Below are 27766 nucleotides of genomic sequence, written 5' to 3'. Positions count from 1 at the left end.
GTGGCGGTAGGGCTGGCAGTTCCAGCGCCGCGACAGAAATGACGTGTGAACACATGAGCGACATTTCTTTTTAATAAGACTCGAAATCATTAACTATTGTCTGTATGCTACTAGTTACTTATTGAAAAAAATGTAGCTTGTGGACAATCTAATACCTGAACAATTATTAAATCTTTTTCAAATTTAAATTTGGTGTTCTGCAAGCCATTAATTTCGATTTAAATTGGTTAACGTCCTTTTTTATTTAATGTAGAGATGGTGTGAATTATATTTTATAGTGTCAAAGAATTTAATTGAACTTTGTCCTTTCATGAACAGAATTATGACAAGCAATCAGTTTTCCTGCACTCTTACCACGAGCACCTCCCCTCCCCCAAAATAGGTGTTTAAATGTGAATTAAATGGCTCTGTCAACATGGATCAAATTAAGTAAATTTGTACATTTGGTTAATTACTGAGTCTAAAGGTTGTGTGCATTATTATTATTATAGAGTAATACATCCTCCATTATTTCAGCTTAGGTCTTCTCATTAAATGTTTGACATTCACAATGTAAAAAGGTTACATGTTAAAACCTTACTGGACAGAGGTGTATTTACTAAGCTGCGTGCAATTCTCAGCGGGCAATTCATTCTTCTTCACTGTTCATAATTTACCGTCAGATTAAAGTTAGTTTTTCTTTATTCATTTTCTGTGGATGATAGGTATTGCACTGGTCCTGCTAAAGAGGTCACGGCATCATATTCTCAAAACACAATCGCAAAATGGAGTCAACATAAATAATCTGTTCATGCAAAATGTCAAAAGCTTTACATCATATACACCTTATTTTTATTGCTGCATGTCTCCTTTTATACAGTTTATCTTTTGCCACTACAAAGTCAATGATCTCGTTTAGTTCCGTGTATGGATTCCATGATGACGGCCTCTGAAAAACCTAGTTCATAAAATCTATGTCATATTTCAAAAGCATATAACGACAGTTACAAATGGTATTTTTTGTCAGGTAATGGAAAATAGCTAGAGTTATTTCGTATGGAACTGCTTAATTTATCATTTATTAAGGTTTAAGTAGTTGGGGCAGATACCTTTGATAGGTTAAATCATGATATTCTGATCCATAAACTTTCCAAAGGAAATTTCTCCAACACCGGTTTAAATCTTATCCATCCGACCGAGAACAATGTGTTGCTATCAACAAACTATGAGGGGTCACCTCTTTTAAATAACTAAAAGCCACACGTGTCCCCATGTAAATAAACAGTCAAATAAAACACATCACACATAAGTTTCTGTCAGTGTAACCAATAGAAGCATAATGTGTTTGCGGTTACATAATTGAAAACAAAAGAAACACATTTGTTACAGCTCCAAGTCTATTTATAAAGCCCAATCTCACAAATAAAACTTTGCCAAAGGGGCTTTACAGTCGGTACAGCATTCATCTCCATCTGTCCTTAAACCCTCCGATCAGAGACGCTAAATACCCTCCAAAACCAAATGACAAGCAAAATATAGCAATTTGCTAAAACCTGGTACAATACATCTCTCCTTGCTCTTAACAAGGTTAATGTTTCTTTTATACATTGTTTAAATAAAGTTACATTACATTACAAGCGCATATAGGATTGTTATGGAACAAACTGAGTCAATATTGAAATAATGGGAATTTTGTATTTAGACATATTGGATAAATTCTAACTGCTCATCGACACAGCCACAACAGCCTGTAATTGTATCCATACTACAAACCAATTCTAAGTAGTCAGTATGTGCACTACATAAATAAAATTTAAAATGACACCTCCAGGGGGGCGCCCTTAGCTCAGTTGGTAGGGCGGCCCAGCAGCAGACCCGGGTTCGATTCCCGCCCGCGGTCGTTCTCTGCATGTCACTCCCCTCTCTGCCCCATTTTCACCTCTGTCTCTCTGCACTATCAATGAAGCATAAAAATGCCAAAAAATATCTTAAAAAAAGAAAGAAAATGACACCTCCAGACTTTTCATAGAAAAACATGTCTTTGAGTATCTAGAACAGCTCTATATAAATCAGTTTATTATTATTTGTGAATTTCGAACTGACGTTGACATTACTTTACCTGACGTCTGGCAGCACATGATGAATACAATATGCTGACTTGTATAATCCCACCTAAAGCAGTTTGCTGTCTGTAGGTATATAGTACATACTGTTTGCAGTTTGTAGGTCATTTCAATGTGGTGAGTGCTAAATGCTGGAGGCATTACTTTACACACAGATGCATTTCTATTGTTTGCAGTTGCATTGTAACTCACTCCTGCATATCTACAGTCCAGCTGAACTCTTTATCCATTGGAAGCTTGATGTCAAATCATTTCAAGATGAAGATTTGGTGTCCGGGGGGGAGGGGGTTGCAAGGATGATTTAACAATGAGAGTAATGCTGCATTTGATGTGTTATCCATTGACTGGTTGAGTGTTATGCAGTCCCTGTGTGAGCATGAAGGACTCCTGGACAAAGGCCCTGCAGATGGGGCAGTGCTGGAAGTGTGACACACAGTTGTCACACACACAGGCGTGTCTACAGGGCAGCAGCACTCTGTTGACTGCTGCATTCTGACACACCACACAGTCTCTGCCCCTGACCTGGGACCAGTCCTCCTCCTCCTGCAGCACGGTGCTCTGCTGCAGGCTGCTGGCCTCAGACCTGCTCTCACTGGCTCCAGCACTCTGCTCAGAGTCAGACTGGCCCGACCACGCTCCATCGCTGTCAGCTGACATGAAGAGAGGCTGCAGGAAACAGGAAGCATGCTTTTCTCACAGAGGATACTTTGGCTTGTGACAGAAGAGAACACACTATTTTAACAATGGGCTTTGCTGCAGGGCATCTGGACCAAAATACAGTATTAAACTATTCAGTAGCACGCTACAATGAAGGTACATTAATTAACTGTTACGTTATGCTTAGTTAATGCTTAATAAGAATCAACTAAGCATTAACTAAGCGTTTTTCTTATTAATGCTTAACTAAGCATTAGTTAACTAAGAATAGTTAATGCTTAACCAAGCATTGACTGACCATCAATAACTAATGTAACAGTTACTTAATAAGCATTAACTCACTGTTATTTTAATGAAATAAACATTAACTAAAAGTTAATAAATGTGCCCTCATTGTAAAGTGTTACCAACAATTCATTCATATTTATGTTCTGACTAAACCAGTACTTTATCATTGACGACGTACTAACATTTAGAACTGCAATTTTGATGGCTTTTTATTGAGAAACTACTGACATACAAATCCTTGGGGGTGGGATGGCTCATTTGCTTTTAGAGTTCACACATGCCCAGACAAAGTGTTAGGAACAGGCCAAGAGCCAGAGTACGTTTCAACCAAACAAGTTAGAGGTAAAATAAAAAAAAATAAATAAAAAAAAAAAACCCGCTGACTCCATACCTTCAAGTCGTACATGTTCCCCTGTGAGGTGAGAACGTACTGGAAGAGAACCCGGGCTGAGAGGCTGTATCTCTTATCAGGGACATGGAGAACCGTCACACTGGCCACCTGAGAGGAGGAACCACACACAACATGGTGAGAGGGCTTTGTGTCAGTCATTCTCAACTGCTCTCCTCAAGTCTGTGCCCTTCTATTGCAGAGGGCATTTTCAGGAGAATAGCTTTTTTTCTGTTCCAGAGCTAGTCAGATAGTTACTGTGTCCCTAGAGCTATTGACAGCTGTGTCATATGGAGGAGGTGAGAGCCCTGACATCATGGTGCCATGACAACAACCTCCATCTCAACAGCTAAACCAGTGCTTCTCAAATGGTGGGGCGCCGTGAGTTGGCAGGTGGCCTTGATTTAATTTTTTAAGATATTTTTTGGGGCATTTTTCATGCTTTATTGACAGTGCAGAGAGACAGAGGTGAAATGGGGCAGAGAGGGGAGTGACATGCAGAGAACGACCACGGGCAGGAATCAAACCCGGGTCTGCTGCTGGGCCCGGCCCGGGAGGGGGACGCCTTACCGACTGAGCTAAAGGCGCCCCCATGGCCTTGATTTTCAACTGACCAAAAAACAAAACAAAAAAAACACATTATTTTTATTTTTTTGCTAGCGAGTGCGATGTGTGCTTGTGTATGGTCATAATAACCACGCGAAAGGCCGCGATTTGCAATAGATAAATGTCCACATGTGTCTCCAAGTGTCTCTGTATGCTATTTAAAAAGAAATAAAGCAAGTAGACTAATAATAACATTAAAGGAGCTGTAAGCGGAATGGTTCTTTTAGCTAACTTCCTGTCAGTTACTGCAGTTAGCAGTCCCCTCGCTCGTCCCTACGTCACCACATTAATGCACTGCGGTCTTCAAGCAGCGAGTTATCTAGCATCATCTCGGATCCATAAGTGTGATAAAACCGGATAAAACATGATAAAAACCATCAAAACAGACATTGGGAAGGATTTTTACCTGCTCCGCCATTGTAGGCGCATACACATTCACCCATCTGTTGCTCTGGCGTGCACCGGCAGTGAGACCATGGAGTGTATATAGTATATATGAGTGAGACGCGCGATGGTTTGTAGCGTTCTCTCTCCTGATTGGATAAAAAAATCGGGATACTACAACATTTTAATTGGGCTATTACTGCAAATCAGAATGACTTGGATACCTGTGATATGACGTCCACACTCTGTTGAAGTGATTGCTGTAGGAATATGGAGTGATATAACACATATATTAACACAAAAAAACCGCTCACTTCACCTTTAATGAATTATAGGTTATCATCGCATCACCGAAGGCCTATTGGCCTATAATAATAAAAAAACTAAAAAAACTTAACTATGTTTACAGTTTAAAAATGTTTTGAATGAAATGCAAACCTCAGTTAATGATTTGCTCTTGTTTCTCTGTCCTGAGATTCACACAGACTGAGCAGTCTTGTTTAAATGTTACAAATTGAGCTAATAAACTGAACTTCGATTTTTTTTTAAGTTGCTGCAGAAGTTATCTCAGCTAATTTTATAATCTAACATCTAATTTGATAATAAGGTGATTGGATGCAGAATGCTCGTGCCAGAAACTCATACAGTGGTTTTGTACAGATAAATAAATAAATATTAGCAGGTTCTCAACAGTATTTCAATTTAGGGGGGGGCGCGAAAAAATTTCTGTCCCCTAGGGGGGCATGACAGAAAATAATTGAGAACCACTGAGCTAAACCAAGGAGCTGATTGGATTACAGGAGGGGGACACGCCCCCATCATCATCATCACCGGGACGATGTTTTTTTTTAACACCTTTGCATTTTTCAGGGAAAGACAATGATTTAACTGAACTTTACACCATTTGAAAACAACAGGAACAGTGAAAAAAACAGTGCTTCTCAAGGATAAGACCGTATGGATTATCTTAAAATGTACCTGATATTAATTGTAGGGAAATGTGTTTGATGCTGAATGTCTATTAAAAAAAACATTACAAATGAAACAAAAAAAACTTTTGAATGAAAATGTATGAAAGTAAAAATGGACTCACGATGTTGTACATGTCTCTAGCTTCTGGCTCTGCCAGCGTCAGCACCGCGACCAGAGGGTAGCGGTCCCTCGGCAACGGCCCAAAGCCTGTGATCCCCAGCTCAGCGGGGATGTGTGTGTGTCGTTCCAATGCATCTCCACTGGCAATACTGGGAGCACAGGGTCAAAGAGGCTAACAGCTAGCATGGAGGAAATAGCTCACTATGTATTAATATCACCATGATAAAATTATAGCATTGACTGATATTAAAAGGTGCACTATGTACCTTGGGGGAAGTGAACATTTTCTCAGGAATATTCTCATAACTGAAAATAACTTAACCTTACAGGAAAAATTGGAACCCTGGGAAACTGTTCGAAGTTTAAAAATAGCTAACGTCTAAGTTACTGTTTCACTATTATTGTTTACTGCAGTAGGAGCCACAGTTTGGATTTGAAACATATTCTAGTCTTGAGCATACCCATGACAAAGGCGCAAAGAAAAACTATAAAAATAGCATTCTTTGCACTGATGGTCTCGTTTGCTGTTACATGTCATTTATGATCATCAGAATATCGAAAAGTTCCTGGTAGCCCCCTTTAAGTTGTGAAGAGTGACTGAGTCATCACAGTTTAATCAATATGCATATTATTATGATTGGATAAGCTTGTATTACTTTGAGGGCTGTTAAAAGATACTGGAAGCTCTGGCAGTGTTGGTAGCGGAGGTGCAGGGCCTCTTGGAAGTGTTGTGGCGTGCTGAGCCTGGGGGCGTGCTGCTGGTGAGCCTGCAGTCCTCTCTGCAGGGCAAAGACCTCACAGCCCCACAGACAGGTCAACACACAGGGCTCCAGACACAACGGCCTCACTGACACGCCATCTGAACAAAACACAGCAATGCTAATGTTAGCATGGCCTGGCTGGGACACAACAGACAGGATACTACATATTGTTTGTAATATTGGATTGATACAGGCTGGGACATTTGGGGTGGGAGGGAGGTGGGGGGGCAAGGAATCCTAATTTTCAAACAATAACATGAATCCTTTACATTCAACAGAACACTCCACAATAGATAGAGATGTAACAGAAATGTTAAATACGTGTTCGTTTTTCGGAAATATGGAAGGCAAAAATAAAGAATGAAATGGAGAAAAGTTTCCAAGTTCTCAGAGATATGTTTAATTAAACGATATCACAGGACAAGTCATGCAGCCTCTCGGGACAGGAAAAGTCAAAAAAGTGAAGTCCCTTCTCACAGCAAGGCTTTTTAACATCCCTAAACAAAAGACAATGATTGGTTTTTATTGCTGTCATCTGGTTTCGGGGGTCATCTTCTTGCACATCTCCGGACGTCCTCTGCTGAACTTTACTGACTGGCTTAAGCTTCCCAGCCTGATAGAGTGTTTACAATTTGTTTGACCAGCAAGGCCTTGGTCTTAGCAGGCCTCAGGAATGTTGCTTATCAATGGGAGAATCAAGTTAGGTTTTATAGCTGTTTCACCTCTTTGTTTCCACAGCACAGAGAAATGTTGAGTGAGAACATTTATTAAAATCAAATGTGAAGAATATACAAATTGTTTAAATGATTATACAATGGTTAAATACAAATTAATGAGGGGGGTATATTCATCGTTAAAATTAGAACTAAAAATCCTTACAGATGGTAGCGGTTAGAACCCCATAGATTCTTTGCTAAGTAGTTACTTTACTCTACCCTTTATTCAGGCACAGACACCCACACTAGAAAGCTGTACAATACAACCAGTCTATTATCTTTACCTCTTTTAACCTTTACTGGAACAACAAGAGTTAATTCAATTGACCCTTTTTATTTTGTAAACCTCTTCTGGTATTTGTTGGATGGGGAAGATAACTGAACATCTCCAGCCCATTAAAACACATGTTTTAGTTAGGACTACATCTATTGCATGTGTTCTATACTGATGTTCTCACCAGTGACAGAAGCCGGTCCAGAGCCCAGCTCCAGGCCAAAGGGGTTGGTGACCTGAACCATGAGCCTGTCTGGGGTGGGTAGGATGGAGGAAGAGTCTTCAGAGCTGCGGAGGATCACTGGAACATCAAAGCCAAACCTGTTTGAAGACATATAATAGTTAACAGTGGAAAGAGCTGATTATTCTCTGCATAGGTCTTCTTCTCCCTTAATCTTCCTAAAAGAGAAAAAAAATAGGTTTAATCACAAGAATAATATTTTTTAAATATTTATAATTTCGCTTCTGAATAGAAAATGTTTTTTAAATGTAACTGTGACTCTAAGAATCAAACTTGGTAAAAGTCCATGTGGGATGTTGTATGACAGTAGAGGGCTTTAATTTACACTATAGTGTCAAAGACACATCCACTACCTAACAATGATGAGTAATACATTTACAATGAAAAAACACAGTGTTTTAACATTTATATCATCTATAATTGTCAAATATAAATCAGGCATGCTGCATGTACTGTATAGACATGTAACACCCACTTCTTGTAGTAATATAATAATTTCATATACTATTTTGTACTATGTGTCCATGTAACACATCATAATGATAAAACGATTTTATGGTGGCCCTAAGCGACCAAATCCAAAGGATCTACGCGCTTTAAAATGTGAAAATAATGAAACTATCAAACTGTTATTGCCAGGACAGCAGCTAAGCTAACTTTGCTAACACTTACCAGCCGAGCACCAGGGCGGCGGTAACAACGAAACACAAAGAAACCACACTAATATAAAAGAGTGGGGAGTATTCATACAAGGTGACCAGGAAAACCGCTGCCATTGCATAGCATTTATGCCATTGAAGAAGTCAAGAAATGTCAAAATCCTCTGGTAAACACCATGGTAAACACAGGCACGACCATGACAGGTGATCTGCTGCAACTACGGTGGCCTAAAAGTTAAAATATACAACATACATTTATTTTCAGTTGTTTTTCGAAATTAAATTTAAATAAATTTTACAAGTATAGGCGCATGATTTTACAAGTATGTTTTTTTTTAAATCGTTTTACTTATTTAATTTTCCGCAATCTTATTAGGTTCTTGTTTTACCCAAATGGTAAATTCAAGAGTCAAACTAGAACAAATCTATGGTGAACTATTCTACCTAATGTTTTTCCTTTTCTTTATTTCTTTTTTTTAAACAAATTAACACTTTGTCGAAACAAAGAGGATGTTTCTCAAATTACTATTATTATTTATTATTTATTTTACATCTATCCTTTGTCTTTTTGTCGTGGATATTGGTTTTATTTTGAATGTTTAAAACAGGAAGTGACATTTGTCAACATTAACTTGACAACATGGTTATAACTGAGGTTAACATTTAGCTAGTTCATATCCCAGCGTTAATCACTGAAACACGGGAATGTGAGCAGACAGGAAAACAGGAGGTATATTTGTCTTTTAGACGGTATTGGGACCAATGTTCCTACATCTTAATGCTAGCTATAATGTTAGGAATAATTGTCATGGTCGGAACGCTTCAGCATCCAGATGTTACCAGCTGTGGAGATAGATAGAAACCGTTAATCCGCTATGATAGTCTGACGGTAGAATTGATGCATCTCTCATTAGAATATTTCTCAACGACTACAAATATATGAGGCCAAACCATGAGTAATATGAAGGATAAAGCGACCATTCGCCAGCAGAGCTCAGAGAATAACTCAGTCAGCAGTAGTGAATGGGACATGGCTAACGATGTGTTTGTGTCCGGCTATGAGGAGGACATTCTGGGAGATGTAGCCGCGGCGGAGCGCTTATCTCTGGATGGCCTGATGCTGGGCCTCGCTCCAGACGAGTACTCGGGCTCAGACTACCTCTCCCTCGAGACAAACTTTACCGAGAGCGACGGCAATGTCTCTGCCAAGAAGCGAGTCCGCTCCAACAGCTCGCGGCACCGCGGGGACATCGTCACGGAGCTGGGGCCCGAGGAGGTCCGCTGGTTCTACAAAGAGGACAAGCGGACCTGGAAGCCCTTCGTCGGACACGACTCTCTAAAGATCGAGATCATCTATCGGAGATTTTGTGAGCAGAACCCCGGGGTCAGGGTGGATGAGGCCGGGTCAGAGGACAGGGACCCAGCCCCGCCATCCGGAGACATCCAGCCCGACAGCGATGTAGAGGAGCCGCCGGTGTGCGTGAGAGGCGGGCTGTATGAAGTGGACATCAGGGAGAAGGAATGCTACCCTGTCTACTGGAACCGTGAGCCAGCCAATCATTTATGTCCATTCATAAAATTGTTACGATATAGCCTACTGCTGCTGTCATTTCATCACTGAAATAAAGAAACTTTCCTCACAGTAAAATGTGATCACTGAAACACTGTTTGAAGTTCGAATGCTTCCTGAAAAGTTACTGTTTCACCGTTGTTCCTAAAAGCAGCATGGCACACAGTTTGATTTACAAACATATTGTAGTCTTCCATTTGGTTCCAGGTGCCTCAAAATGATTTTGTTTTTTTATTTATGATGATATAATTATTCAATAGTAAGAATTACATGTAGAGAATATATGTTTAGTAAACTAACTGCAGGCTCTGCAAATGTAAACAAATCCCCCTCCTGTGAAACTGCATAGTGCACCTTTAAAGTGATGAGCAGCTTGAGTGAATGGGTGTCTAATTATGTCTATTCCAACCGATATGCATCCAAACTGCGTTGTCAAATCGTTTCATGCCATTATTGTTATTTCTGCTACCAGAAACGACTAATATACTACAATGTAGCCAATAGTGACAGTTGACAGCATTGTAGAGTTGAATCAGTGGCTGGTTCAATCTTTGTCTCACTCACTTTACATTATCTGTTCATGCTCTGTGTCTTTGTTTCAAGTGTACGTGTTCCTCTCTTACTATATTTAACATTGAGAAATAAATAAGGCCACCCAAGCTTTCATATAATGTAGTAAACAACACTATGTGCTGTCTCTTCTCAGAGCAAGACCGCATCCCTGTGATGAGGGGTCAGTGGTTCATCGATGGAACATGGCTGCCCCTGGAGGAAGATGAGAGTGACCTCATCGAGATGGAGCACCTGGCACGTTTCCGGGGGCAACAGATGAGGGACACCTATGAGATGGAAGTGGTAACCACCACAGTGGACAACAAGGACCATAAGGAATGTAAGGCAGAAAGTCAACCTCTAGGAAGATATAGTGTGTGTGTGTGTGTGTGTGTGTGTGTGTGTGTGTGTGTGTGTGTGTGTGTGTGTGTGTGTGTGTGTGTGTGTGTGTGTGTGTGTGTGTGTGTGTGTGTGTGTGTGTGTGTGTGTGTGTGTGTGTGTGTGTGTGTGTGGTGGGCAGTTGGCGCCTCGTTCTGGCCATTCAGAACAAAGCCACAAAAGAAGTCAGGTGATCAGGTAATTTTAGCTGACTGCAGCTGAATCAGGAAGCTCACCTGAGAGAGGAGGAGGCTCTAAAAGTGTGTGTTCCATCTCTATCATGACTATTAGTAAATGGACTTCTCTCATGGAATATGGAGTAGTAATTATGCTGGATGTGTGTGTGTCAGCCATCCACAGTCTGAAGCTGAGCCGGAGTCACGTGGACTGGCACAGTGTGGACGAGGTGTACCTGTACAGCGACGCCACCACCTCCAAGATCGCCCGCACCGTCACACAGAAACTGGGCTTCTCTAAAGGTACACAGGTCTAATCAGTGAGCAGCTCTGGCATACAGCAGTGTGTCGAGGCCACTGGGGAAATTAAAAAAATATATCAGTAATATATCAGTATTTGGTTAAAACGTGATGTGTTATGTAGTGGTGGCGATTAAAAAAAGTAAAAAAAATATATTTTTTATTTTATTTAAAAAAAAATTTATATGTTTTGTTGCTGCCGCCGGTATTGTTGACTTGCCTTAAAATCACATGCATTACAAGCTTTACATTAAAATAAACTTAAATGAAGATGAATAGGCCATGGACATCAATTTGCTTTCATGCCATAATTTGCCACAATGCCTCTTAGCACACAGTGGACTGGAGGAGATCCTGAAGTCCTCTTTTGAACTGAATCCTGAAATAGTTTTTGAATCGGGAATCGTTTTGAATCGAAAAATCTATTTTGAATCGTATCTTGGGATTCCAAAAGATTCACAGCCCTAGTGTTATGTGAAAAACATGATCCCATCAGGTTATAATGACTGGGTGATATGCAAATCTAATAGATAGAAGTTTACCACATTTTAACTCAACATGATATCTTAAATTGTTCCAATGTCTTAAATGGAGGGGCACTTGGTCTTTGCCATGGAAACAGAAAAAGCAGGAAGCACACAACACAGATATTTGTCCCTTCTCCCAATGTCACATTTTGACAGAAGCATAACGTGCTCAGTTTCTATTTTGTGTGTGAACTCTTCATCTCGTTAGAACCAGATCATGGGATTGATGCCACTATGGAAATTGAAAAAAAAGGATCTTTTATTTCCCTGTTGGCATGAATACATTGCCGTACTATCAAGACTTTGACAGAGTGAACACTGTTGACATTATTAACAGTATTAAAGACAAAAAAAGGGGGTTGTGGGTTCGAATCCGGCCCGTGGTCGTTCTCTACATGTCATTCCCCTCACTGTCCCATTACACCTGTGTTCTCCAAACTATCTAATAAAGCATAAAAAAAATGTCAACAAATAAAAAAGAAAGAAGGAAAAAGAAAAAGAAAAGAATGAAAACACAATTGCTAAACCTTATTCCACAAACAGCATCGCTGTCCCTGTAGCTACACACACACCACACTATAAAGACACCCGGCCCTGTGGATTATCCAATAGTAAAAGGCTGGGTTCAGATAGACATCGGCAGTGCGTCAAAACAAGCCTTCCCCCCATCCCCCCCCCCTGCAACAAGGCCACTATGTTGATGCAGCACTGTGTAATGCCAGGGCAAATCACTGCTGCTTAGCTTTAGAAGCTCACTGCTAGAATGCTGATGTTCACCTGCTGCTGCTCTTTGAGATGTGTTGTTGAATGTTGCAGCGACCATCAAATAAAACCATTAGCAGCTGAGAGGGGGTAAGGGCAACCATGTCTGTCCCACACGCTCTGTCCAGTTGATTATGGTGGAGCTTATGGGCTGTGTGCTGGTTGTAAATTGTGTATCTTTAGAGAAGAAGCTTCGCTGCATGAGGCAATACTGTGGCAATAGAAGTGGACCACAGGAAAGAAGCAGTCTAGACACTCCTCACTCCCATGTGCATTAAGTGGGGTTGGGCGCCCATCCAAGCCCCCCCCCCCTCTCTCTCTCGCTCTCTCTCTCTCTCTCTGGCACTTAATCAGCAGTGTTTTATTGACATTTGTGCACATGGCATTGTTTAAAATAGTTGTTTACAAGAGCTGCAGGTTTTACTCCACGATTGAAACGGCTATGTTTAAAGTCATACTGTATTTATTAAGGTTGTAAAGTTTATATTTTGACCTGCACCCCTTGAAGAAGAACATGTGGCATGGTCAGGTAATCAGGCTCAAGTTTGACCTAGTGTAGTCTAGTGTTGATTAGCAGTGTGTCAGATAGTCATGGTAATGTTAGCTGTCTTGTGCCCCTAGCCTCCAGCAGTGGGACACGTCTCCATCGGGGCTACGTGGAGGAGGCAGCCCCCGAGGACACGCCCCCTGACACCACACACATTGTGTTTGTGGTGCACGGCATCGGACAGAAGATGGACCAGGGCCGCATCATTAGAAACACCAGCATGTGAGATAGCAGGCTTTTATTTTAATACATTTTTTTACAGTGTTGGAGGGGGGGCAGAGGATAGCATATTGAGCTGAATCCTTCGGTAACACTTTACAATAAGGGTACATTAATCAACTGTTAGTTCATGCTTAGTTAATGCCTGCTAAGCATGAACTAAGCATGAACTAACTGATAATAACGGCTCAGTTAAAGATTTAGAAGTATTACCTAAGGCATTGACCAACCTTTATGCTTAGACTTACCCGTTCAATGTACAAAATGTAATATTAATTTTTGAAATTCTTCGCTCAGGAGGATAATTCAGATTATTGGCAGAGGTGATTTTACACCAATGAGGACATATTTATGAATGAGGATATTGATTTTAGCTAATAAATTACGTCACACAGTGTTCCTTTAACAAATAATTTGTTAACTAAGAATTGTTCATGCTTATCCAAGCATTAATAACTAAGCATGAACAGGTTAACTGACAGTTATTTAATGAACCCGTATTGTATAGTGTTACCAATCTGTAACTGTTCACTGTAAGTGACTGTTTGTGCCTGTGCTATAGGATGAGAGACGCTGCCAGGAAGATGGAGGAGAAGCATTTCTCTGACCGCATCACAGAGCACGTAGAGTTCCTCCCTGTGGAGTGGAGGTCCAAGCTGGCTCTGGATGGAGGTAGACTCACACTCAGCTCACCACAGTACAACCACACTCAAAAAAGTTATTGATTGGACCAACGTGATTTGATTATGCCAGATGTATTCCATCTAAACAAATCATGTTGTTGCCTACCTGATTGTGTTTACCTGCTCAATTTAAGCAATGCAGCTCAGGGTTCACAAACTTTTGCACATACAAAAGTTGGCAAATCATTTGTTTTATTGGTTTTAACAATTGATTTCCGGAAAAGAAAACTGTGGAATTGATTAGCAAACATCTGTTATTTTATATAAAAAAAATAGTGGTATTGATAAAAATGTATTAATAACAGTTCCATTCAATATAATTCCAAAAGGCTCAAGGGGTTCACATACTTTCAAGCAGCACTGTATGTACAGTACTGGAGTAAATGTAGTTAGTTACTTTACAGCTCTGATTGTATGTATGTTCTTTGTGTCCAGACACGGTGGACTCAATCACCCCAGACAAAGTGCGAGGTCTCAGGGACATGCTGAACAGCAGTGCCATGGACATCATGTACTACACCAGCCCTCTGTACAGGGATGAGGTGAGACCTCACTACAATGACACACACACACATCCACACACTGCTGGCAGTTTGAGAGGGTGAGGCCATGTCCACATGTACACAGCTATTTAAAAAAACACCCCCCACCCCCGCTTTGTTTGCAGAAAACTTCCATACACACGGCGGTATTGAAGAACATCTCGCCGTACACACGACAATGCAAAATACAAAATGAAAACAGTGATGTAACCATGTCAGGCCAATAGGTGGAGATGTTTCCCACAGGATTTTGGGAGACTGTTTTGGAGGGGGGGGGGGGGGGGGCTGGACCTGGTAGGGGGGTCTACTGCCTGACTGTCCAATAACAGAGGATTCATCAATCAACTGAACCAAATATATTTCAAATTTTATTGACATAATTAACTATAGCAACCAGTGAAAGGCTTTACAAATTGGTGTGTGTGTGTGTGTCTCTGTGTGTCTGTGTGTGTGTCTGTGCCTGTATGTCTGTATGTCTGTGTCTGTGTCTGTATGTCTGTGTGTGTTTATGCAGATCACCAGGGGTTTGACTCTGGAGCTGAATCGTCTGTACTCACTGTTCTGTACGAGGAATCCAGACTTTGAGAAAAACGGGAAGGTGTCCATCGTATCTCACTCCCTGGGCTGTGTCATCACCTTTGACATCATGACGGGCTGGGACCCAGTGCGCTTCAACCACCAGGAGGCCCCAGACCCCGAGGAGACCAAGGCCCTGTGGCCCACCGAGGAGGAGCGCCACCTGCAGGAGCTGCTCAGACTCACACGCCTCAGGTAAGACGCCTTCCAACCCCCATACTTTCTGCTATTGAGTATGCTAGAAAAAAAAGATTTACCCTGGCTTCCAAATCGCGTACTCTTTACTTTTTTCTATTCTACATACTACAGCTGAATATAAAAGGAAGCTAGTTAGCATGCAGTAGGCACACACACTTGGGACATACTTTTACTTATTTATTTCATCATAACATCGCGCCTTGATCTTGCCTCTTGCTTACATATCTGTCGCATCCATGGTGGTTTTCATACGGAGGCTCCGCCGATGTGACGTCACTTCCGGTGCGCACTGGATTGTGGGTCAGAAACGCCCACAGACCATGCTGATTTCAACACTAAAAACTCGGCTAGATTTAGTAGGCATCCGGGTATTTTGAAGCATGCTTAATCTGACCAGAAGTATTGGGACATCCTTAATCTTTTTTCTACCTTACTAAATAGCAGTGACAACAAGAGCACGCCCACGCAAAGCTGTAACAGTAAACCATGTCTGAAGTCTGACAGCTAAATGTACATGTTTCACCTTTAAAGTCCTGACACTATTCAATCCTTCATCACACATCAAAGAAGATGCACAAATAGAGAACCTTTTATATAACTGCTCTAACTTAAAGTTAAAAACAACAGCATAGAGGCAATTAACAACATTTGATGACTTTTATAAGATCTCCAACCCAAACAAACTCTCCGAGTCGTTGGTACTTTCAAAATTAGTCGTTTGTTAATCAAACATGTATATGGAAAAACTGGAAGCGTATATTGGTGGCTGTGGTGTAAATCGCTGTATTAAGTGAAGCCTCACAAATATGAGTGTCATTGTGAGATTTTATTGTCACACAAACCAAGTGGCTTACTGATACAGCATAGATGAATTATTTTCAAAAAGATAAAGTGTAAACTCATATTGTTTAATGTATTCAGCCTCTCTTCTACTTTGCACCCACCTAAATCAGAATTATACAGAAACAATTGCAAACAGTATGAATTACCTCTCTGTCCAAAGACATTTCCGTATTGAATAATGAAATAATATTTTGATTTGATATGTTATGAATCTACACTTGTGTTTGGCCTTTCAGGTTTTTAGAAAACCGTTTCCCTTTTTAATGTATACTTGCCTGCTGTTGGAGTCATTTTTAAATTGAATAATCTCTTCTCCCAGGTTGAGGGATTTGGAGGATCAGTTCCAGGGTCTGCAAACTTCCTCTTGTGATTCAGTGCCAGCCTTGAAGTTCAAGGTAAAGTGAACACGTCAAACTACACACCCTACGATCAGAGCCATTGCACATGGAACAGGTTTTTGATTGGACGCAGATGTTTTTCTAAATTATTATTATTATTATTATTTCTGCATGTTCATTTAAGTCAAGACACTGCAGGCAAATACTTTCTTACCAGTATAAATCAAAGGTCCAAAATGTCCATTTAGGTTTTAATTAGACTAAACCTGGTCTGTTTGCTTCTGTATACTGTTTTATTCCTGTACAACCATCTTCAAAGGACATTATCTCAACATTCGTTTGTTTTTTTTAATACTCTGAACCCAAAATCTCAACTTCTTCTAGCACTTACATCAACTAAACTCTCCATAATCATTCTTAGCACTATTTTGAAGGTAATTGGTGAAGGATTTGTTCATTTGTTGTTCATTGTCTGATTTATGAGACATTTTGTTCTTAAAAGCATACTGAATATGCATTTTTTAAGACCTGTACAATTGATTTAAACAATGAAAAAGGCTGTATCCAAAATCTGTTCTGTAAAAACTTTGGGAACTAATCAATTGTAAAAATGAAATAAAGAGTTAAACTCTGGCTTCATCGCAACACCTAGATTTTAGTTTTTTGAAAACAATGCAAATATAGGCATCATTAAGTTAGATATTGCCACATTTGCATATTTATTCAAAGATCTCTGTAATATTTCTTACACATTATTATTTTTTTAAATGTAGGCCTATGTAATCAACTGGTTAAGTTTCTTTGTGATATCTTTACGTTAAACATTTGACCCCTGCAGTGTCTGGCCTTAATACACCTGTTTGTTGAACACACATCCAGTTGAAGAGGCGTCTCCAGCACAGCCACAGTCACACTAACAGTGGTGTGAAAGCCTTTGGAGGAGGTCTAATGTATTGAGCTTGTGTTGCAGGTGGAGAACTTCTTCTGCATGGGCTCTCCTCTGGCGGTCTTCCTGGCTCTGCGGGGGATCCGGCCCGACTGCAGCACTGCACAGGACCACATCCTGCCCACCTCCATCTGCAAACGCCTCTTCAACATCTTCCACCCCACTGACCCTGTGGTGAGCTTGCCATCATGCTACAATCACATAGGGAATGTTTATTAGGGGGGAGCTCATGGTATAGTGGTTAGAGCGCCTCCCTAGAGACCTTTGCCTCAAAGCAGACTCGGATTCGAATCCGACTCGGGTAATTTCTCTTCATTCCCTTTTTTCCCCATTTCAATAGCCTGGAAATCCAGACCTGCTGCTAGGCGCTGGCAAATAAAATTTGCTGCGCCTGTTGGTCTGGACACTCTCCATTGAAGCTCATTTAATATGTCAAGAAATCCTGAGTTACCAATCAAATCGTTCTTTCTGATATGGGCGGACGTAACCGGAATGCGACAGTGCGCCGCCGAAGCCGTGATAGTAAACAGAGATGGCTGTGGGTATGTTGTTCATGTTTGAGACGGCTTTCGCCTCGACACTTAGCGATTTGGAAGACGGCACTCAAATCTTTCATTAGCAAGTAAGAGGAATGTTCTGTTTTGCTGACCGACCACGCCAAAAGTTTAATTTAACAGTTAATCCGCTGTTCGCTAAACAAACGGGGCTTAATACGTCACCTTGTTCATTGCTCTGATTGGTCGTAGTGCTGTCCAATTGCGTGCAGTGGCATTTGAAATGCACGCGTAGGTGCCGCCCCTTGAGTTGGAAAGGTCTATTGATCGTGGCCAGACCCTCTATCGTTCTAGATGTGGGTCTGGATTTGCAGGGTTACCATTTCAACTCTGTTTCTCCAAATCGGTCTAATAAACTGCAAAATGCCCAAAAAATAATCTTAAAAAAAGAAAATGTTTATGAGCATATATAAAAATGGAATAGTTGAAGAATCGAATTGGCTTATTAATATTAAAGATCCATTCCTTATTTTACTTCTTCATTTTTAAGGTTTTGGCTTGTATCAGTATTTGTGGCAATCATGTTTTCATTTGTATTATGATATACAGTAGTATAATGGCATGTTCTACAGATGGCTGTTTGAATTTAGTAATATAGACTAAATAATAAAAAAGGCTGACAATAACATGAATACACAATATAACATATATAATATGACTGACCTGTCTGAGGCATAATGCTATGGGAGGAACTACAAGCATCTGTATGTGTTTGTGTGTATTTCAGGCCTACAGATTGGAACCTCTCCTCTTAAAGCACTACAGTAACATTGCACCTGTTCAAATCAACTGGTAAGACAAGTCACATGCTTTGTATATGATGGATCATACGCTGGTTATTATTTCTCCTGTGAATCTATTAACACAGAGGATGCTGTGACAAAATTACTTATTATTTCACCCTGCACACTAAGACATGAAGGTACAGGAATGGTCCTAAAAGGGTACAAATGCTTTGTCCCCCCAGTGGTACCTCAGCAGGGTACAACACTGTACCTTAAACATTGGTAACATTGTACCCCTAGTGCCAAAAATGTACCCATTAGAAAGGTTCAGTGAAAATGTGAATTCTGCAAGTTTTCTGCATTTCATATGAAGTAAAGCAGTAATCTTTAGATTATAATAGACTGACAGATGACATACTTACAGATGTAATTGTCCAAAGACCTTTCCAATAGGTACATTTTTGTCTCTAGGGGTACATAAATGTTCTTTTATAGGTACAGACAAGAAGGTACAAATATGTCCCAATGTTTAAGGTACAGTGTTGTACCCTGCTATGGTAGCACTGGGGGGACAAAGCATTTGCAACCTTTTAGGACCATTCCTGTACCTTCATGTCTTAGTGTGTGTCAACATTTGTGTCTCTTTCGCAGTGTTCCTCTGTTGTTTTAAAAAATCGTTTTGTTGCTCTAAATGATCAACAAAAAGAGCAACTATATAATGTAACTGTCAGTGTGTCTGTTATACAACTCGTCTGGGGTTGAAGCTACAGTATTAAGACAGAACGTGGCCTATAATGGGGGGCTGTGTATTGGTTATTTGATGTTTTCGATTATGGCCATTTTGGAAGAGGGGCAAAAGAAAACTTTAAAGGTGCTGTAAGCGGAATGGTTATTTTAGCTAACTTCCTGTCAGTGACTGCAGTTAGCAGTCCCCTCGCTCGTCCCTACGTCACCACATTAATGCACTACGGTCTTCAAGCAGCGAGTTATCTAGCATCATCTCAGATCCAAAAGTGTGATAAAACATGATAAAAACCATCAAAACAGACATTTGGAAGGATTTCTACCTGCTCCGCCATTGTAGGCGCATAAACATTCACCCATCTGTCGCTCTGGCGTGCACCGGCAGTGAGACCATGAGTGAGACGGGTGTCGGTTAGTAGCCTTCTCTCTTGTGATTGGATATTAATTTCGGGATCCCCCGTAAAGTTTATTTGCTGATTACATGCAGAGCAGCTGACTGAGAGATCGGCTTTATGAAACGCGCACATTATGTAAGTGATCACTGTATGAATAAAGAGCGATTTAACACTTATATTAACATAGATAAACCGCTTACTTCACCTTTAATAATAATTTCTTGACACTTGAACCAAAATTGTTCCATAGACCCTTACCTTCAATTTAGAAGTGAAAACAAAACTTTGAAATGACTGAGTGTCCAGGCACACCACTACTTGCTGTTTGAGTGACTGGATGACTATGTGATATGATGTGCAGGTATAACACATGCAACCCTACACCGTACGATCAGATCCAGCCCACGCTGCTCAGCCACCCCAAAGAGACGGCCTCTGTGTCAGACTCAGAGAGCATCCCCAGCCCTGGAACCTCCCCCCCACAGGCCCGCCGCCACTATGGAGACTCCATCACCAGCCTGGGCAAGGCCAGCATCATGGGTGAGTCAGAGCACACAGGGACACGCTTAGGACTGGATAGATGGATGGACAGAGGCATTATTACATGACATATACAGCCTGGAAATCCAGACCCACATCTAGAACGATAGAGGATCTGGCCATGATCAATACACCCTTCCAACTCAAGGGGCGGTATACCACTGCACGCAATTGGATGGCACCATGACCAATCAGAGCAATGAACAAGGTGACGTATTAAGCCCCGTTCGTTTAGCGAACAGCGGGGTTAATTGGTAAATTAAACTTTTGCCGTGGTCGGCCGGCAACAGAAAATTCTTCTTTCCTGCTAATTCCTGCTTCCTTGAGTTTGACACATGTGGTCTAAAGCCTGGTGGCCTCTCACCTTGCAGGGCGGCTTTGGATTTCTCCGTCCAGTGGCCAAATATTTTGCCACTCAATTAAAAAGGGTTAAAAATCAAAACTGAAGGTGTCACATAGTGCTTCATACCAATTTATAATACCACTTTCACACCAACAGGAACCAAGAGCCAGTTCCAGGCTGGTGCTGGGGCCAGTTCAAAACTGGTTACAGCCTTATCCCAGTCATGAACCGGTTGGTTTCACACCGACCAGAGCCAGCCATGGAGCCGTCATGACGTTGTCTTGACGGCTCCATGGCTGGCTCTGGTCACTGTAAACGTCTGTGTACGTAGCCCGACAGCTGTTGTGTTGCAGCTCGCTTTGCTTTGTTAACCAAACAGGACCCATACAGCGTATTTTCGCCGCTCAAATTGATCGCTACGTTCGGTAATTATGTTGTGTTTACGTCTCGTAGTAGCGGTGTTTTTAAATATTGCTGGCATGAGGTTTGAGTTGGTCTGGTTGGTCAGGATAATCCCTTCCCCGGCCGCTGGCGCAGGCAGTTCTCATCTCTAGCCCAGCTCAATAAAGGGGCTTGGGTTGAACCGGTTTTTACAACCCGTAGCCGGCTCTCTGGCGGTGTGAAACCAAAACACTGGCTCTAGCTCGGAACTAGCACGGAACTAGCTCCGATCTGGCGGCGGTGTAAAAGGGGCATAATAAGTTAATCAAAATGTTTGTGGTTTTAACTTCCGAGGTCAAAATGTTCCATTAACAGGATTCACAAATCTGGCTTGTCAATTAAATGAAAGGAATACACATAGGCCTGAGTTATTATTAGCATTGTATGCCAAAATAAATGTCATTATTAGATGTAAAGTTTACCTTAGCATTATGTCTGGGCTTTTATAAGAGGGTTTGCTCATCTGTTGTTTATTGAGAAGTGAAATGAATCCATTCTATGTTGTGTGAATCTGCCTTCCTACAGGTGCTGCCAGTCTGGGAAAGGGAATCGGAGGGATCCTGTTTTCACGCTTCTCCCGTTCCACTGGCCAGGTGGGCGGGATGGAGGAGGAGCCAACAGACTGCGAGGGCGGGGCCTCAGAGATAGAAGGCTTGCTATTGGTCGAGGAAGGAGCAACACTGGCAGAGAGTGAAGAGACAGAGGAGGAGAACAGGGAGGTGGAGGCAGACATGTCCCAGTCCACCTCAGCCGTCATGGACAGCACCTCCAGTAAGTACTGAGACAGTCTATCATTCTCACATTCCTGCATTTGGATCTATGTCTCTTGAGATCTCTCTGCTCCAGTTCCAACTTTGGTAAATATTATCATGCTTTTTGAGAAGGACAATTCCACTGTCATTGTATACAAAACAGCAACATAGATATTCCTTGTTGGAAGTATAAAATGAAACGCCTACAAGCCAGAGTCCAATTATACAATATTTGTTTTAAAGAAATGATTCGTTTTTTATGTTAACATTGTATGACAGAATATTTAATATATATAATATTTAATATATACACAACGATACATTGATGGATAACAATTGGTCCAGCTAAAAAAAAGACTTGTGTTTTCTGTTCCAGTGGAGCTGGAGAGACGCATGGACTTTGAGCTGCGCGAGGGCATGGTGGAGAGCCGCTATTGGTCAGCGGTGACATCACACACGGCTTATTGGTGCTCCTATGACGTGGCTCTGTTCCTGCTCACCTTCATGTACAGACCACAGGAGCTGCCTGCGCCTGCACAGCACAGCCCAGACAGCTCCTAACAGCACGCTGCTGCTGCTGCTGCCACTTGTCCCTATTCACAACATAATGACATGCACTAAATGCTTCATTTAGTCATTTCTTAATTCAGATAAAACAAGTCACTACTTCACACAATTTTTTTTAAATATTAAATATAGCTAAAATAGCATTTAATCTATTATGATATATCGATTTTTGGAAATGTCATATTTCCAAATATTGGAAGACTAATTATTTTTTTAAATTGTTTACATTGCGTTTGAGCAAATAACGAATAACACAACTTAATTATTATTTGTTTTATTGGTTTGATTGGAAGAAGGGCGACTTAAGGTTAAGACTTGTCTTGATCCCTGCTAGTGGCCTAGAAAGAGTAATTACACCCCACTACAATGCAGTTGTTACGTAAGAAAGTTTAAGTAAAGTAACTCCTGAAATCTTTTTTTGTTTAATTTAAATAATGATTAATTTAAATAGAATAAGGAAATGTAATTTTAAAATGAGCTGTAGTTGACTTTCATATGCCGCTGGCAGAGCAAAGTAGAATGACTGTTATAATTGAGTGAAAGGAATAAACTCAGCACTGACACAAGCTGAGACAAAAATCCCTTTACCTGTAAGTTTGAATTCTCCCAGTCTACACACTCCAACCTCCATGTGACCTAATGCTCAGACTGTATACTGAGGCCACACACTCTCAAAGCCTGGCCGCCCTCTCTCAACTATAACAGCTGTATGAGTGACATCACACTGTAGCTTCTACTCATCTCTACACAGCTCTGTGTGTCTATGCCTCTAAACCTGTTGCCATAGACAGTGCTTATAGTGCTTTTTCCAGGTCTAACCTTGTTCTCAATAGAAATATGTTTAATACTTTCTCCTGATCCTGAGAATATACAAACCCAAAGTGATCATTAGGGATCATACTATAGAGAAGGCTAAAGGGAATTATTTTCAAGGTAATGCACTAAACAGATGTTGAATCTTAAAATCTGAATATTTATACTTAAAGCTGGGGTATATGATTTCTGATTAAAGTGAACATGAGCGATACACTTTGACCAATCAGAGCGAGGCTTCGATTCTAAAAAAAAATATACGATTCTCTGTTCTTATTGGCTGTTGGGACTGTCCATTCACTCTGGCACCGACGTTGTTGGTGTAGAGCGTATAAGGGAGGGACCATAGGGGAGGGACCAAAGAGAACAAGTGGAGCGGTTGAGGTATTTGGATTCAAATCTTTATCCCAACTGCTATTTTCTCCCCAAATCATATACCCCAGCTTTAAGGGTGCTACAAGGAACTTTCAGTTTGTGTTCATTCTAGCGGCCCGTTTGGACAAAAGCAGTAGTGTTTTTACTACGCCAGCTGTTGTTCCTGGGTGAGCGTACCCATGACAAAGGCTTTAAGACAAACTAGATACAAATAGCATTCTTTGCACTGATGGTCTCCTTTGCTGTTACGTCATTTATGATCATCAGAAGAACATTTTTTAAAGTTCCTCGTAGCACCTTTAATCCGAATCTATCAGAATCTGAGTAATACCAGTATTAAGGGATTTTTGACCGACGAGCTGGCAAAAAGATTCCTTCCTACAGAGCACTGTATATACCATCAGCATGTCATTTTCATATTTTCAAACAGTTGCCTAACCCTAACACTGTGTCCACATGGGAGGTGAAGTGTGAGCAGCATCTACACAGGATGCCTTCAGGCACCATATTGAGCGTAGGCCACCTGTGTGTTGGCAACACTCAAGAAACCAACACACATTGGTTGTAGTTATGTACATAAACGGAATGAAAATAGACTTGAACCACTAGAAAATACTTGAGGTTTTGTTTACATGCATACGGTGGAAGTAAAATATAAGCTGTGTAGATGGATGGATGGATGGATGGATGGATTGATTCAAATAGAAGCGCCGTTGGTGTGTCAGAAATGTGAAATGGAGAACTGAAAAAAAAACGCTTTCTGTTTCGACCCACCATTACTTGAACCCCCTGCTAAATGTGCTCAGTGCATTTAAGTTACTAAGCTGCAAGTGGTTTTGAATTCTTACCTGTCATGTAAACAAGAAAGCTGTTATCAGAAAAGGGGATTGTAATGCTGGATTGTGGCAAGTTCACAAGATAATCAGTTTATTTTTTATTTTTAATGGACTTTTCATATGTGCATGAGAAATACTATGACAGGAACAGTGTTGCTTTGACAGCAGAGCAGCTAGATGAAGAGGGAGATCATTGTTACTAGCAATGTGTCTTTGCGTTTAAAAGAATGAAATCTAAAGTCTGACTAACACTTAAACTAACACAAAATGCTGTATTTTCTTGAAGCCTCCGTTCATAACAAAATAAAATTTGATTTGGTCCACACAGTAACCATATACAGTTCAATAACACTGTAGTGTCACAACTGAAATGGAAAGAATGGCCTAGTTTTGCCATGTTGCATTTTCTTTCAATTGAATTTATTTATTTATTTTCAGATTCATCCACTTCTACTTGACTGTTTGCAAATATAACTGCTGATCATCTGGGTTGGAAAGAGTTGCCTGTCCTCATGATATAAACAAATTAAATCAGTGATTTTTAGAATGATGTTTCTGGGGATTGCCTTGACAAAAGTTTTAAAAACTCAAACAATCTATCTCATCATTTGCCCATCACAACAACAACCCATCGTGACTGTTCTCACGGTCCACAAATAGGCAGAAAGTGCCACTGCCACTGCACTAGAATATCATATATTATTTACTTGACTTTGTAGGGGAGAACGGGATAATTTGTCACACGGGTTGGTTGTCACAATCGTTATATCTCGGAACCAGAAGGCGCTGTCTGTGAAATTTTGGTATGTAAATATCCAGAAATTAGATCAGAGGTCACCTACATAGTCTTCTTTGGAGTTAGACTGCTGAATTTGAGGTGAGAGGACTGTTTGTGTTTCTCATGTCAAATTGAAAATATTTAGCTCCTCAGTATTTTTCTTCTAGGCTTTTACAGAATGGGTTTGTAACAAAACACTTGTTACCCATAAAAAGTGTGAAGGGTAAACTATAGTTTAGATTGTGGTTAGCAAGCTAATTAGTTGTCAGATGGTTGTTGGCCTTGATGCTAGCAAAAAATTCAAGTTGGGGTTGGTTGTCACATTTTGGGGGGGGGGGGGGGGGGTTGGTTGTCACATGTTATCCAAAGGCTACAGCCAGAAAAGGAACCCAATAACGAAATAAATTGTCAAGCTGTATCCTCACTGACACCCCAGAAAAGGAAAGAATAGAGCAGGAAAAGGCAGCTAGCATGCAAAGGAAAAAAGGGCAACAAAATCAAAACAACCCAGTGCATTCCAAACTAGACCAGCTGCCAAGGCTACAGTAAGTTGTATAGGCCTATTTGTCAACTTGACAATGCAATTGCATTTTCAAATTTAGTTCTACTTTCTTTCCTTCTTTTCAAGAGTATTCCCATTAAGATAACATTGTGACAAACAACCCCATAGTGTATGACAACCGACCCCTTGATGGGGTTGGTTGTCACAATGTGTAAGGGTGTCTTTGATGATTAATTTCTTCTTTATTACAATAAGATAGAAAAAGTGAGGGGTACACATTTCAAGCCAACACCTTAAGCTTCAACGTAATGTAGGAATGACTATCGAAAGATGTTTAGGTGATGAGCAATTCTCACTAGAGTAAAAAGTGTGCCTACTTACCCCGTTCTCCCCTACAGAGGCAACTTATCAAATGATCACTCATATCTCAGATTAGAGTAGGCCAATACAGCAAAAACTAGTTTTTTAGTATTTTGAAGTGTTTGTGAATACTGTATGAGGCAGGCTTGATATCACTGAAGAAAAAGGTTACAACTGTGAATACATCAATTGATTAAAAAAACATTAAGCACACTAATTTATTGGTTTTCTTTGAAGGAATTAAAGCCTCACTTAGGCTCATGCAAAGCATGGAATGGATATGTGCCACGTACATAGAGTATGGGCTTTGATAACCTGAGAGCATGCACACCATCATGCTGATTCTACACCATATGACTTTAATTTATCTTTACCCCTTTATGTTCTTTGTTTTGTTATACATGTTTACAGTACTGTTTTTCTGTTGGATTGTTTTCTATAATGTGTTGTGTTTACCTTACTATAGGAGTATTAGTAGGAGTACAGGAGTTTTACATCCGTACATTTCTGTTGGAGAGAGGTCTTTGCTCTGCACAGTAAGGTTTTAGATTTAGTCAGTGAAATTATTTCTGACAGCAGTGCAACTCCAAGAATCATTTCTGTCCCTCTCATGCAGTGTTTTAAAACCACCTGGGCCATGTCTATCTTTCCTTTCAACCATGTTCAAATGCAAGAATTGTGCATTAGTTCAGTTTTTTTTTTTTTACATATAAACGAGTATAATGAGATATCTGTCTCTTTAAAATGTCTGTGTGTATTCATTCAGTGTGGGCAAGAATTCAATGAGGGGGACTTCAAAGAGTAAAATGTCCAGTACTCTGCAGTATAATAATTCCTTTATGCATTGAAAGACACCATTACAAATAAGCATAATAAAATTCTCCCTAATTATAAATCAATGATGCATAATTATGCATATTACTGTAACTCATAGAAAGTTGGTTGCTTTCGGGTTAAGGCTTTCCTCATGCCATGTGTGCAGACAAAGATAAAGCAATCTGATAATAGAGAATAGCAAATAACGAAAAAGGATAAGTTGGAGAAGGAGCTGACAGAATAAATAATGCTTGGATATTCCTGCACCTACTTTACCATATTATATTATTACAGAATAACCCTGTGTCGACTGCATTTGTTTAATGCAGGTCATACAACAATACATTTTAAAATGTCTTTCTGGTAAATGTGGAATACCTCCTTCCTGTGAAACTGCTTAGGACTAGATAGGACTGTGCCATATCTGAGCAGCATGAATCCATGCTCTACCTCTCCTTGTTAGGACGTTCTAGTATGTCCAATGTGAACAGAGGATTTATCATATCGTCTGGCAGAAACCTCCATATCTCCACATGTATTAATTTATTCATAAATCAATGCTATCGGTCTGTGTGTGGGTTTTATAAAGTTTTAACCAAAGGACAGTATTAATAAGAACTTGTGAATTGACAAAGCATATTTAACATGTTTGTTTTTTGTTTCTTGAAAAAATGACTGTTTTTGAGATACAAGGTTTCTGCCAGACAGCGACACTATGTACTAGCTAGTGTACTAGCTGGATCCTCTTTGATTGCCTTGCACTGTGGATGGAGGTCACTCCCTCTCTCTTCACATTGAAAATGAAATGACAGCTTTTTGTAGATCAATATTTTGCTTACAAATTACATTCATTGATATCGATGATATGAAATGTTTTTGATGACCGAGGTTATTCACAAA

At 40.4% G+C, this 27766-nt stretch overlaps 2 protein-coding genes across 3 annotated transcripts; one reads left to right on the top strand and one right to left on the bottom strand.

Moving 5' to 3' along the window:
• Positions 1 to 819: 819 nt before the first annotated feature.
• cgrrf1 (cell growth regulator with ring finger domain 1) lies at positions 820 to 8375 on the bottom strand. 2 transcript variants are annotated; one of them, XM_080048319.1, is made up of 6 exons: positions 8260 to 8375; positions 7453 to 7589; positions 6196 to 6376; positions 5519 to 5666; positions 3439 to 3546; positions 820 to 2768 (listed from the first exon to the last, which is right to left on the bottom strand). In XM_080048319.1, exons 1-6 carry the CDS (start codon positions 8283 to 8285, stop codon positions 2436 to 2438), a joined length of 933 nt encoding a protein of 310 aa, XP_079904445.1. In that variant the 5' UTR covers positions 8286 to 8375; the 3' UTR covers positions 820 to 2435. The 2 variants fall into 2 exon arrangements, with proteins under 2 accessions (XP_079904445.1, XP_079904444.1); XM_080048318.1 differs by having other exon boundaries at positions 8182 to 8354.
• Positions 8376 to 8904: 529 nt separating this feature from the next.
• On the top strand, positions 8905 to 22380 carry ddhd1b (DDHD domain containing 1b; the record flags this gene model as incomplete). The annotated part of the gene is made up of 13 exons (XM_080047576.1): positions 8905 to 9712; positions 10445 to 10630; positions 11019 to 11147; positions 13055 to 13202; positions 13762 to 13871; positions 14318 to 14424; positions 14939 to 15195; positions 16361 to 16436; positions 17350 to 17499; positions 18607 to 18671; positions 20105 to 20283; positions 21593 to 21838; positions 22196 to 22380. The coding sequence occupies exons 1-13, from the start codon at positions 9121 to 9123 to the stop codon at positions 22378 to 22380; spliced, it is 2430 nt and encodes an 809-aa protein (XP_079903702.1). The 5' UTR covers positions 8905 to 9120.
• Between the last annotated feature and the right edge of the window lie 5386 nt (positions 22381 to 27766).

The sequence above is a fragment of the Ammodytes marinus genome (assembly GCF_949987685.1).
Source record: "Ammodytes marinus genome assembly, chromosome: 19".
Taxonomy (NCBI): Eukaryota; Metazoa; Chordata; class Actinopteri; order Uranoscopiformes; family Ammodytidae; genus Ammodytes; species Ammodytes marinus.
The sequence above is the reverse complement of the archived record's forward strand: the minus strand, read 5'-3'. Positions and strand labels throughout refer to the sequence as shown.